This window comes from Theropithecus gelada, chromosome 3, assembly GCF_003255815.1.
Source record: "Theropithecus gelada isolate Dixy chromosome 3, Tgel_1.0, whole genome shotgun sequence".
Lineage (NCBI taxonomy): Eukaryota > Metazoa > Chordata > Mammalia > Primates > Cercopithecidae > Theropithecus > Theropithecus gelada.
Genome location: NC_037670.1, coordinates 16,678,370 through 16,692,553, shown reverse-complemented (window position 1 = coordinate 16,692,553; position 14,184 = coordinate 16,678,370). Strand labels below are relative to the sequence as shown.

Genomic DNA, 14,184 nt, shown 5'->3' with positions numbered 1-14,184 from the left:
GGTCGGGGGGAGGGCCGCGCGCGGGGCCACCAGCGGCGCCGGGAGGGTCAGCGCCAACGCCCACGGGCTGGTCATCCCCACGCAGGCGCCTCGGGCCGCAACTCGACGGCCTGGCCCAGTCAGACCAGCCACCCTCAGGCCGGCCCAGCGCACAGCCTGTCGGGAGCGGCGCTCTCCCGCCTCTCCCAATGGGAGCCCGGAGCGGCATCGACGCGTCTTCGGGCCAATGGAAGCGAGGCTCTGGTGTTGCTGGGCGGGGCCGGGAGGGCAGCCCAGGCGCGAGACCCACTGCGCACGCGCGCTCGCTACCCGCCCTTCCCGCCGCGCACGCGCGCCCGCGTAGGGCCGGCCGGGCGCTCAGGAGCGCGCGAGGCGGCGGCGGCGCGGAGGAGCCATCCGCGCTCGTTCCCGGGCGGGTGCGTTGCCGCTCTGGCCGCGCCCCTGCCCCGCCGCCTCCCGCTCCTCGCCTGGCGGATGTAGGTTGTTGGCCTGAGGGGAGCGACGTAGCCGTGGTGTGCGCTGCCGCCGCCAGGCCCGGTCCGGTTGCAGCCTCTGCCCGGACGCTAGCCGGCCTGGCCATGGCTGACCGCGGGTGCCCGCTGGAGGCGGCGCCGCTGCCTGCAGAGGTGCGGGAGAGCCTGGCTGAGCTGGAGCTGGAGCTGTCTGAAGGTGAGCCGGACCCCGCCCTCAACCCCCACGACCCGCCCTCACCCGGGACCCCCGCGCAGCCCCTCGCTCCGGGACCCCGCCCTTCACTCCCGGGACCCCCACGCGGCCTCTCGCCCCTGGGACCCCTGGCCCTCAACGGAACCCCGGTTCCTGTACCCCGGGACCCCAACCCTCGCCCCGGAGACACCGTTCCTCAACCCCGGGACCCCGCCTCTCACCCGGGACCCCAGCACGGCCCCTCACTCCGAGACCCCTGCCCTTCACCCCCAGGATCCCCGCCCCTCACCCCCGGGACCCCAGCGCAGCTCCTCACGCCCGGGACCCCACCCCTCCCCCCGGGACTTCCTGCCCCTCACCCCCGGAACCCCGCGCGGCCCCTCACCCCGGGGACCCCACCCTTCACCCTGGGAGTCCCGCGCTGCCCCTCCGGACCCCCGACCCTCAGCCCCGGCACCCCCGCGCGGCCCCTCAAACCAGGGAGTACTGTCCCGCCTCTCGTACAAGGACCCCACCTCCCCCTGGCCCCTCACACCTGGGACCCTTACTCCTCACCCCAGGACCCCAAAACGGCCCTGCACCCAAGACCCCCGACTGGACCCCCACATCGGGACCCCTGCCAAACTTCTGGAGACTTTTTCCTATACCCAGCTGCTCCCCCCATGGGATCCGACCCCAAGGACTGGCTTTGACTAGGTCGTTTGGACAGTTGTGAGAATCTTGAGAGGAATGACCACTTTTGCCCCAAGGTGTGAGCCCTGCTTTTCTAAAGGCTGTAGGTCTGGGCTTGGTCTGGGCTTCACTGGGGTGACTGCGCCCGTTGTCTGCAGGCAGCTACTTCCCTCGGATCTGGGAGCCCTTGCCGCGCACCTGATACTCTAGGAGCTGCACCCTGTGCCTCATTTTATTATCTATAAAGCGGGGTTATAACAGCACTTTCCATTTTGGATTGTTATGAGGCTAAAATACTTTAATGTATGCAAAGCACATAACACTTAGGAGTTGTTAGCCCCCTCATGGAATTTTTTAAAGTAAAAAAAAAAAAGTCCTATAAATGGTTGGTTGATAAAAATAGACTGGAGTAATCTGGCTTCAGAGGTGGTGGGTGGCATTTCCCATTTGGATGTTATCCCTTTCAAGGCCTGTGTCCTGATATTCCTTTTGGCTGTCGTTAGGAAAGAGTTAAGTTCTCCAGTGTCAGAAAGGACTTGCAGTCCTTGAAGAAAAGCATGTAATTGATTCTTACTCTGTTTTTGAGACCTAAATGCATTTTCGGCTTTTAGAATCCATTTTTTAATAATCTTATTATTCTTAATTTAAGTTTCAGATTGATAACATTTTGCTGGGTCTGGGGTAGTTATTTCTCAAAACATCTAATTTATATGCACTAGCATATAGTAAGTCATTTAATCCTTACCAACCTTAGGGAGGTAGATGCTGTTGTGATCTTGTTTTACATATAATACAACGTGTACTTGCAACTATTTTGAATTCAGCATTCAGCTTTTTAAAAATGTTGTGATATGTGGCATGTTTTTTTTTTTTTTGAGATGGAGTCTTGCTCTGTCGCCCAGGCTGGAGTGCAATGATGTGATCTCGGCTCACTGCAACCTCTGCCTCCCAGGTACAAGTGATTCTTCTGCCTCAGCCTCCCGAGTAGCAGGGATGACAGGCGCTTGCCACCATGCTAGGCCAATTTTTGTATTTTTAGTAGAGTCAGGGTATCACCATGTTGACTAGGCTGGTCTCGAACTCCTGACCTCAGGTGATCCGCCTGCCTCGGCCTCCCAAAGTACAGGCATGAGCCACCGTGCCTGGCTTGTGGCACATTTTTAAAAATGGCAGTACAGGCGGAGTACACAGTGGTTCATGCTTGTAATCCCAACATTTTGGGAGGCCACGTTGGCTTGGAGACAGGAGTTCAGAACAGCTTGGGCAACATAGCAAGACTCTGTCTCTACAGTATTAAAAAAAATTAGCCGGGCGTGATGGTGTGCACCTGTAGTCCCGGCTACTGGGGAGGCTGAGGCAGGAGGATCACTTGAGCCCTGGAGCACTCCAGCCTGGGCAATAGAACGAGACCCTGTCTCTCACAGAAAAAAAAGGAAAAAAAAGGAAAGAAATGGATGAATTTGAGAATTCTTGGTGATTAGATGCTCTTTAGGCAGTCTGGCAAAATTAAATTAGGAATGGGTTTGACAGGATCTACTGTACCACATTTGTTAAGGCTCTTTAGGGAAAATCACATATATGCGGTTTAGATTCTATAGATTTCAAACATTTTTGCATATTGCTCCTAATTTCTGCTCCAGTGTATTCGTTATTCCCTCAATTTTTCGTTGTTTTGTAGTCGTGTTTGAGTGCTTGCTAGGCATGGACAATTGAATCCTTTCCTCAAAGAACTTTATAATTTGTGCGACAGAACACAGGTACTTAAATGAAAGAAATGTTTCCTATCTGTTGGATCCATTTATGCTCTTGTCATCTTAGACATATGTAGGGGATGTATAGATAAGTAAAGGTATAAGATTATGTAACGTGGAGAGGAACCTGGAAAAGTAGCGTAAGCTGAGAAAGGGGGTAAACAAAAAAAGTATGAAGCCCAGAAATAGCGGCTCAGTCCTGTTATGTCTGCATATTGGGAGGCCGAGGCAGGAGGATCACTTGAGCCCGGGAGTTTGAGACCAGCCTAGGCAACACAGGGAGACCCTGTCTCTTCCAAAAGGAAAATAAAAATAAATTTGCTGGACATGGTGATGTGTGCCTGTAGTCCCAGCTACTTGAGGGGCTGAGGTGGGAGGATCACTTGACGAGGTTGTGAGCCTTTTTAGTGTCACTGCATTCCAGTCTAGAAGACAGAGTGAGACCTCGTCTCAAAAAAAAAAGTGTTAAGGGGAAAAGACAGCAGAGAGCAGAGTAGTAGAGTGGCAGCCAAGGAGGTGGAAGCTCTGGCTTCTTGGCTTCTTTCCCTGCTCCTAGACTGGCCTGACATTTTTCTTTTGGCCACGATAGGTCAGTGATTACTTAGGCACAGTCACACGTGGACCTGCTTCCAGGCGCTTCCACAGGTTAATGCTGGCTTCTGTAGTTTATATGGTGGTGGTGGTTGACGTGGGGTCTCCCTGTTGGATTTGGAGATGCTTACTGATAAGGACTTTGTTTTAGGCAGATTTTTGGCATTTTCACACAGTGGTGGGCATCTGGTAAAATGTCTGTGAATCTCCAATGAATTATAATGTCTCCAAACTTGGGTTTAGTCAGGGGTAAAAGGGGGTGAATATCAGCTTTATTGACATTCCAGGTTTACTGTCGAGATTCAGTCAGATAATGTATGTGAAAATGCTTTGAAACTGGTAAGGTGTCTTATTTATATAATTAAAGGGAGATATTAGTAATGAGTTATAGTGCTGAAACAACCAACGTTAGTGTTTCATTGTTATTATTTTTATAGATTGTCAAAATAGTATAACTTTTTTATAGCATTCACATTTATCTGAGAAATTGCCTAAAACTTAGAGTTGTCACTGTGCTTGGTAGGTTGGAAGGAAGAAGAAGCTTAACAGTTACAAAGATGCTGTTTTCAACAGAACTGGTAATGAGTGATACCTGAATAATCTAGAAAATCCTGCATGCCTTCCCCTCAGCCTGTTGAAAGTATCCCCTGCCTTTCTTCATACCTCACACCTGGCCTTATTCTCCAACATCCTCACTCATTCTCATCATCAACCATTGTGATTGGCATTGGCCCTGAGGGAAAGTTCTGGTAGAATGCTATGATTTCTTTCTATAGGGCAAGTTTGCTGAATTTCTGTTGTAGATTCCCAAGAGGGAAATAAGGCATAGCTGTGTTCGTGCTCCTTAACTTTTCTGGCTGTTTGCCCTCTTGACTCAGGAGTCTGCTTCAGATTAAGATGAAGATGAAGAGTAGAAGTACATGGAACCCGGCCGGGCGCAGTGGCTCAGGCCTGTAATCCCAGCACTTTGGGAGGCCGAGACGGGCGGATCACGAGGTCAGGAGATCGAGACCATCCTGGCTAACACGGTGAAACCCCGTCTCTACTAAAAAATACAAAAAACTAGCCGGGCGAGGCGGCGGGCGCCTGTAGTCCCAGCTACTCGGGTGGCTGAGGCAGGAGAATGGCGTGAACCCGGGAGGCGGAGCTTGCAGTGAGCTGAGATCCGGCCACTGCACTCCAGCCTGGGTGACAGAGTGAGACTCCGTCTCAAAAAAAAAAAAAAAAAAAAAGGTACATGGAACCCCACTCTTCTTACACCCCCTGCCCCCCCAACCATGAACACATAGAGAAGAATTCTTACATGTGGTTCCTGAAAACCTATCAGGATGTTCATTGATAAAAGTGAGATCATTAGAGGCATAACCTTGGTATTTAAAGAAGAATTAATTCCAAAACTTTTGTGCTTTGCCTGTTACTGTAACAAATTACCTTGGACACACCTCACAGCTGATTTTGGCATACCAGTGCTGTACAGTGTCTTGGAGCTATTGCTGTTGAACTGCTTTTAAAACATGGACAGTGGCATTTTGTTCTTTGTTTTGGACTGCAGTGGGTTAGAGAGGAAATTTCTACACAATAGGCTACCTTTATCCCATTCCGATTACTTTATTCTGGTTAATAGGTGTATTCCATAGCTTTAACTTTAGTCTTTTTCTTGATTTCTTATATTCTAACAATGCAGGACTTCTAGTCTAGATGGAATAAAATGAAAAGGGGGAAAAACTCTGTGGGTATACAGTAAGAGACTTCTCTCACAAAGCTTTTTTCCTCTTCAACTGTCTTTAATTTCTAAAATCTGGGATATAATTTTGTTTGTGTGTGTGTGTGTGTGTTTTGAGATGGAGTCTCACTGTTGCCCAGGCTGGAGTGCAGTGGCATGATCTTGGCTCGCATCTTCCACCTCCTGGGTTCAAGCGATTCTCCTGTCTCAGCCTCCCAAGTAGCTGGGATTACAGGCACGCGCCATCACTCCTGGCTAATTTTTTGTATCTTTAGCAGAGACAGGATTTTACCGTGTTGGCCAGGCTAACCTTGAAATCCTGACCTCGTGATCTGCCTGCCTCAGCCTCCCAAAGTGCTGGGATTACAGGCGTGAGCCACCGCACCCAGCCCATAATTCTTAATTTTCAGAATGACAGCCTGTCATTGCCTTTGTGTTAATAAACATTTGTTGTGCTTCTTAACTATTTTGTGGTATATAAAAGTTCTCATGTTCAGCCAGACGCGGTGGCTCAAGCCTGTAATCCCAGCACTTTGGGCGGTTGAGGCGGGTGGATCACCTGAGATTAGGAGTTCCAGACCAGTTTGACCAACATGGCGCAACCCCTCTCTACTAAATACAAAAAATTAGCCGGGCGTGGTGGCACACGCCTGTAATCCCAGCTACTTGGAAGGCTGAGGCAGGAGAATCGCTTGAACCCGGGAGGCAGAGGTTGCAGTGAGCCGGGTTTGCGCCATTGCACTCCAGCCTGGGCAACAAAAGCGAAACTTCGTCTCAAAAAAAAAAAAAAAAAGGTTCTCATGTTCTAATTCTACTCATCTGTCAAAGGCCAGCCCAAATGCTCTCTCAGTCTATTTTGTGTTGTGTTTGTGTTCTGTAACAGAACTCCACACATAGGTAATTTACAAAGAAAATTTATTTCTCACAGTTCCAGAGGGTGGAAGTCCAATATTAAGGTACTAGCATCTAGCAAGGACTTTCTTGGCGTGTTGTCCCATGGTGGAAGGTGAGAAGGCAAGAGAATGTGTGGACGAGAGAGGAAGGGAGCCAAACTCATCCTTTTGACAATAGGTTCCTTTTGTCTGGAACCTATTCCTGATAACTAACCTATTCCTGCGATAACAGCATTAATCCGCTAATCACCTCTGTTCTGCCTCTCAACACTGCAGCATTGGGCGTTTTCTTTTTTATTTATTTATTTATTTTTTGAGACGGAGTCTGGCTCTGTCTCCCAGGCTCGTGCAGTGGCGCGATCTCGGCTCACTGTTGGTATTCATGTCTTTCTTTTTTTCTTGAAGAAAACACACAACAAATGTCAGAATATGAGATAGGGAATTTCTCCTGGAACAGCATCTAGATTATTTTCTAGAGCACTTTAGTTACGTGGTACGTAATGACGATAATTCTTCTGAACACAATTCAGAATTTGAACCAATATTTGTTGTTTCAGGAAAGCAGAATTTCCCTTGAATGATGGATAAGAATGGTGAGGATCTTTATAATATAGAATAAATTGCTGAAAAAAAACTTTGAGGGAATATTCAAAGCACGCTCTTATTTTGAACCTTCCTTGATCATCTCTGATGTGACTGCTTTCTCAGAACTCCCATGTCATTTGTCCCCTCTTTTGGAGTTCTTGCTGCTTTTTGTTTTTGCATTTGTTTTCACTTATTCAGTGTCCACTGTGTTCTAGGTAATATTTCAGGTGTCAAAAGCCAGATTTACGGCTGGGCATGGTGTAATCCCAGCACTTTGGGAAGCCGAGGTGGGTGGATCACCTCAGGTCAGTAGTTCGAGACCAGCCTGACCAACATGACGAAACCCCATTGCTACTAAATACAAAAAAAAAAAAAAAATTAGCCGGTCATGGTGGCACATTCCTGTAATCCCAGCTACTTGGGAGGCTGAGGCAGGAGAATCGCTCAAACCCGGGAGGCGGAGGGAGACTATTTTTATAATAATACTAAGATGCCATTTCTATTTTGATTGTGTTGACACATGTACTGATGGTCCAAAAGCAATCGTAGGGAAAACTGCTGGCACTTTAATGTAAATTGAGGCAGGGACTCCAAGTGGCACTAACAGTCATTATTCACTACCTGTCCACTTGCAGTTTTAAAAAAACAAAAAGGGCTGCTTTCACTTAAACATACCCTGATGAAGCAGTAAACATTTAAAAAAAATTTTGGCCTTTTGTCTTTACATGAGGAAATGGGAAGTACATGAAGTGCTTTTTTTGCTGCACAAAGAGGGACAGTGCCTGTTTTGAGAAACAGCAGTTCTGTAGTTTGAGTTGTAAAGCGAACTAGCTACTTTTATTGTGAAATGCCATTTTTGCTTGAAAAAGTTGGTAGCAGACAATCTGCAGTTATTGAGACTTGGGTATTTGGTGGACATTTTCTGGAAAATAAATGAAAGAAAATAACTGACAATTTATGACCAATGATAATATTTGTGCTTTCAAGCAAAAATAAAAATTTTGAAACACTTTTATCTGCTACCTTGAGCTTGACAGTTTCCCAATAGTTAAGGACTTCTTTGATGAGATTGGTGACAATATAATGAATATTTGATATTATATAATGAAATGTGTCAACATTTGGAAGAGCCACATAATTCTGTGAACTAATATTTTCCAGCTCACCATCGCACCATGTTACAAAGTCATAGTGCATGGGTAAAAGATTCACTCAAAAGATAGACCAATGGATTTTAATGTAATGATACGAAAAGTTCACTGATAGAGTTTTAGATTCTACATTACAACTTTTTTTTTTTTTTGAGATGGAGTCTTGCTCTGTTTCCCAGGCTGGAGTGCAGTGGCGCGATCTCAGCTCACTGCAACCTCTGCCTCCCAGGTTCAAGTGATTCTCCTGCCTCAGCCTCCTGAGTAGCTGGGACTACGGGTGCGTGCCACCAGGACTGGCTAATTTTTGTATTTTTAGTAGAGATGGGGTTTCACCATGTTGGTCAGGCTGGTCTCAATTTCCTGACCTCGTGATCTGCCTCCCTTGGCCTCCCAAAGTGCTGGGATTACAGGCATGAGCCACCGCACCGGGACCCAACTATTTTTTTTTAAGAGACTATCCCTTGCCTGGTTTTGGTGTTGTATCAAGGAAGAGTGTCCACAGTGATCTGAAAAGGCTGCTGAGACACCCCACCCTTTTCCAAACGCATGTCTGTCTGAAAAAGGCTTTGATTCATAGACTTCAACCAAAACACCACACAGTGCAACAGATTGGATGCAGGAGCAGGTATGAGAACCCATATTGTCTTCTCTGAAGCCAGAGTTAAAGTGACTTGCAAAAATGTAAAATAATACCTCTTCTCACTAAATGTTTTTGTTTTCAGAAATCTTTTATTTTTAGTAAAAAATATTATTTACCTTAACATCTAGTCAGTTTATTATTAAAACTTTTAAATGAGTTAGGCCGGGCGCGTTGGCTCACGCCTGTAATTCCATCACTTTGGGAGGCCAAGGTGGGCAGATCACTAGCTCGGGAGGTCGAGACCATCCTGGCTAACACGGTGAAAACCCGTCTCTACTAAAAATACAAAAAACTAGCTGGGCGTGGTAGAGGCGCCTGTAGTCCCAGCTTCTCGGGAGGCGGAGGCAGGAGAATGGCGGGAACCCCGGGGGGCGGAGCCTGCAGTGAACCGAAATGGCACCACCGCACTCCAGCCTGGGCGACAGAGCGAGACTCCGTCTCAAAAAATAAATAAATAAAAGTAAAAATTTAAATGAGGTAAGTATTTAAAAAATTTCACAGTATTAGTTTTTTTTTTTGTTTTTGTGTTTTGTTTTTTTTTTGAGACGGAGTCTCGCTCTGTCCCACAGGCTGGAGTGCAGTGGCCGGATCTCAGCTCACTGCAAGCTCCGCCTCCCGGGTTCCCGCCATTCTCCTGCCTCAGCCTCCCGAGTAGCTGGGACCACAGGCGCCGCCACCTCGCCCGGCTAGTTTTTTGTATTTTTAGTAGAGACGGGGTTTCACCGTGTTAGCCAGGATGGTCTCGATCTCCTGACCTCGTGATCTGCCGGCCTCGGCCTCCCAAAGTGCTGGGATTACAGGCTTGAGCCACCGTGCGCGGCCATTTATTTTTTATGTTTTATTTTTTTTAAGATAGTGTCTTGTCTTGCTCTGTTGCCTAGGTGCGAGTGCAGTGGTGTGAGGATAGCTCACTGCTGCCTTGAACTACTGGGTTCAAACGATCTTCTTGCCTCAGCCTCTTGAATAACTGGAACATAGTAGCTGAAAGACATGGATGTCATCGTCTATTTATTTTTTTTATAACATTTTAAAGCTATTGCTTAGTTTAATAAATATTTCAGTTTGTGTATGTAAGGACAATCAGGCATTTTAATTTATAAAATATGTTTGAAAATCTTTAAACATTATACGTACTGACTAGTTGACTTGTATGTTACACTAGCAAAATTTATTATTCATGATTTGGGAATACCCTCTTTAGAGGTTTTTTTTTTTCATAGTAAATTATCCCAGTAAAAGTGTCTCTTTACAAAAGTTTGATTTCTAAGTTTCTTTAAAAATATCAGCACCAGCTGGGCACAGTGGCTCACACCTGTAATCCCAGCACTTTGAGAGGTCGAGGAGGACAGCTGAGGAGGGTGGATCATTTGAACTCAGGAGTTTGGTATCAGCCTGAGTAACATGGTGAAACCCCATCTCTCCTAAAAAATATGAAAATTAGGGCCGGGTGCAGTGGCTCACGCCTGTAATCCCAGCAGTTTGGGAGGCCGAGGTGGACAGATCCCTTGAGTCCAGGAGTTTGAGACCAGCCTGGGCAACATGACAAAACTCTGCCTCTACTTTAAAAAAAAAAAAAAAAAAAAAGCCTGGCATGGTGGTACGTACCTGCAATCCCAGCTACTTGGGAGACTGAGGCAGGAGAATCTCTTGAACCCAGGAGGCGGAGGTTGCAGTGAACTGAGATTGTGCCACTGCACTCCAGCCTGGGTGACACACTGAGATTCTGTCTCAAAAAAAAAAAAAAAAAGCCGGGTGTGGTGGTGCACACCTGTAATCCCACCTACTGCGGTGGCTGAGGCAGGGAGAACTACTTGAACCTGGGACTGGTGGAGGCTGCAGTGACCTGAAATTGCACCACTGCACTCCATGAGACCCTGACTAAAAAAAAAAAAGAAAATCAGCACCAGAACAAATCCTACACAAGCCCACTTGTATCAGGAATTTAAAATATTCAGACTCATGGAAGCAGAGAGTAGAATGGTGGTTGCCAGGGACTGGGGTGGTGGGAGAATCTGGAAGGTGTTGATCAAAGGGTATGTAGTTTCAGTTATACAAGATGAGTAACTCCTAGAGAGCTGCTATACAGCTAAGTGCATATAGTTAACGATATCGTATAATTAAAAATTTGTTAAGAGAGTAGATCTCATGTTAAATGTTCTTATCACAAACAAGAAGAGAGGAAGAAACTTTTAGAGTTGATGATTATGTTTATGGTGATGGTTTCACAGGGATATACTTATCTTTAAACTCATCAAAATTTATACATTAAATATGCACAAGTTCTTATAGGTTAATCATATGTCGGTTTAAAAAAGAAATATCAGTGATTTCCATTTTAATATCCTAAAACTTTAAACATGCTTCATTGCCAGCTCTTCTGTACCTGTTTAGTTCCTGTCTTTCTTTGACCGCTTAAGTTTAAACTTCACTTTCTGTTTGAGGCTCTGCCTTCTACTAAAGCCCCCTTCTCCCCTACCTTCACAGAATAACGTGCCTGTGCTCTGTATCCTTTTAAAACTCGTTGTATCACTCTTGTAGGATCATAATTATTTGTTCGTGATTATTTGTTTGCTTGTCTTTTCTATACTATTTTACAGGGAACATTTCAAGAGGAAGGTTTGATCTGCTCATCTTTCTGTCTCCAGCACCTTGCACATTTTAGGCATTTCAATGGATGCTTATTGAAGTAATAAAAGTGAAAACCTCACATGGTGTTTATTCCGTTTCAAATAAAGAATCCTCTGTAAATGGTTTAATACTTAGCTTTTTTACAGCAGTTTTTCTAATTCAGTGAACCCATCAGCAGGATAGATGTGTGCCTCAGGGAGCCGTTGAATCAGAATGTGGTCTTTGTTGCTTTAAATGACCAGAAAGAAAAAAACTTAGGGGAGACTGAGATAAGTGCACTGTTGCTCCTGTCTTCCTGTAGGATCCAGGCTAAGCTGGAGAAGCCTCACTGGTGTGGAGCTCGATGACTTACATCTAATCTATCGTTTATTTGGGGCCCATGAGGGCATAATCCACTGATGGCCTCATCGCTGTGCTGTGGGTCCACACTGCCCTCAAGCTGAGGCTGTGCTTCCTATAGCAGGAACACCAAGGCTGTTTCTCAGGAGTCCTGATGAGAACTTTGTCTCAAGGACTCCTCATTGACCTGGCTGGAACTTTCTTAGTGCTGCCTTTAGTGTAAGACTTTTTCTGTCCGACCTGCCTTCCTTTCCTCCTCCCCTGGCAAACATCTACTGGTTCCCTCCCCATTTGCCCTCAAGGGCATTTTCCCACATAAATCTCTTTCACATCTAATCCTGTGATAGCATCTGCTTTTCAGAGGACATGAACTGCTACAGGGGGTCACTGATTAGACCCACGCTACAAGGGCTGATTTATATCTGGCGTTGTAGGTTTAGATGTTTATCTCCCTTATTAATAGTCTACTCTTCAAGGCTGTACCTGGCACACAGCTGTTGGTCAATATGTATTGAATTATTCACTCTTCTCAGGATGCTCTTGCCTGTGTCTGACTCTGGTTTAGTTACCCATTGTGAAGCTTCATGAGAGCAGGGGCCAAACCTGCCTTGTTCCTCTGAGTTTCAGGCACCAGAGTAGGCTTATGCATTGTCCATGTCCAACTCCTCTAGCTTGCTGAGTCTCCCTCTATATAACTTAGCACCATCTACTTTTCTTTAGGAGCACTTACTGTAAGGAGTGAAATAAATAATTGCAATAAGTAATTATCCCAAGTATTAATACTTCTGATATTTCTGTGTCTTGTGTTGGTCTTCCCCACTTGGGGCAGTCCACAGGACCTTGAAGAGAGTGACATTGCTGTTCTGCTCAGTGCTGGCCAGGCCTGTAAACTGCCTTGATCTCTCATACCATGCACTTGTTGACAGAGAGTAAGAAACATGCTGTCTTTAGGTGCCTTCTTTCCCAGGGGCAGGCCCTCAGCCAAGATGTATAGGGTGTTTGTGTGTCAGGGTTGCGCAGTCCGAGACAGCCTCTATTGGTCATTTAGTTCCCTTCTCTTTGACCTTTAGTCTCACAGTGGAGGGAATGTACGTGCAGGACTTAGAAGTTGGAAAAGAGATTCAGAGATGGGGGCACTGGTCTGCTGGAGTACAGACTCTGCCTGATGATGTGCCCTCACGGAAACGAGCATGAGGGAGTGGAGTCACCCCCGTGCCTTGTGTTCCCTTTCATGTAGTGTGTCCTCAGTGAGCATTAGCCACGTGTGACTGCTTCTCTCATCATCAGGGCAGGTCAGGGGCCAGAATGCGTGTTCCATCTTTTCAGAAAAAAGATCGAATTCAAGAGCTGCAGTTTTGTTTTTCAAATCACATATTTAATCTTTTAATGTATTATTTTGGCTGATGTGATATACATTTATTGAGTATAAAAATGAATTCAGGCCGGGTGTGGTGGCTCACACCTGTAATCCCAGCACTTTGGGAGGCCAAAGCGGCCGGATCACCTGAGGTCAGGAGTTCGAGACCAGCCTGGCCAACATGGAGAAACCCCATCTCTACTAAAAATACAAAAAATGGGCTGGGCGCAGTAGTTCATGCTCTAACCCCAGTATTTAGGGAAGGCCGAGGTGGGTGGATCACCTGAGTTTGGGAGTTCAAGACCAGCCTGACCAACATGGAGAAACCCTGTCTTTACTAAAAATACAAAATTAGCCAGGTGTGGTTGCACATGCCTGTAATGCCAGCTACTCGGGAAGCTGAGGCAGGAGAATCGCTTGAACCCAGGAGGTGGAGGTTGTGGTGAACTGAGACTGTGCCATTGCACTCCAGCCTGGGCAACAAGAACGAAGTTCCATCTCAAAAAAAAAAAAAGGGGGTGGGGGGCGGGTCAGGCGTGGTAGCTCACGCCTGTAATCCCAGCACTTTGGGAGGCTGAGGTGGGCGGATCACGAGGTCAGGAGTTTGAGACCAGCCTGACCAACATGGTGAAACCCTGTCTCTAGTAAAAACACAAAAATTAGGCAGACGTGGTGGCGCGTGCCTGTAATCCCAGCTACTCAGGAGGCTGAGACAGGAGAATCTCTTGAATCCGGGAGGTGGAGTGAGTGGAGATCATACCATTGCACTCTAGCCTGGACAACAGAGTGAGAGTCTGTCTCAAAAAAAAAAAAAAAAAAAATTAGCCAGGCATGGTGGCGTGCGCCTGTAATCCCAGCTACTCGGGAGGCTGAGGCAGGAGAATCGCTTGAACCCAGGAGGCGGAGGTTGCAGTGAGTCAAGATGGTACCACTGCACTCCAGCCTGGGAAACGAGCGAAATTCTGTTTCAGAAAAAAAAAAGAATTCATGGCCGGGCGCGGTGGCTCAAGCCTGTAATCCCAGCACTTTGGGAGGCCGAGACGGGCGGATCACGAGGTCAGGAGATCGAGACCATCCTGGCTAACAGGGTGAAACCCCGTCTCTATTAAGAAATACAAAAAACTAGCCGGGCGAGGTGGCGGGCGCCTGTAGTCCCAGCTACTCGGGAGGCTGAGGCCGGAGAATGGC

At 46.8% G+C, this 14,184-nt stretch overlaps 1 protein-coding gene across 3 annotated transcripts in view; it reads left to right on the top strand.

Moving 5' to 3' along the window:
- The first annotated feature begins 362 nt into the window (after positions 1–362).
- DIP2A (disco interacting protein 2 homolog A) overlaps positions 363–14,184 on the top strand; it is a 107,064-nt gene continuing 93,242 nt past the window's right edge. For all 3 annotated transcript variants that reach the window (XM_025380126.1, XM_025380129.1, XM_025380127.1), the window contains exon 1: positions 363–669. In XM_025380126.1, the coding sequence (XP_025235911.1) occupies positions 579–669 (91 nt within the window). In that variant the 5' untranslated portion in view covers positions 363–578. The remainder of the gene's footprint in view (positions 670–14,184) is intronic.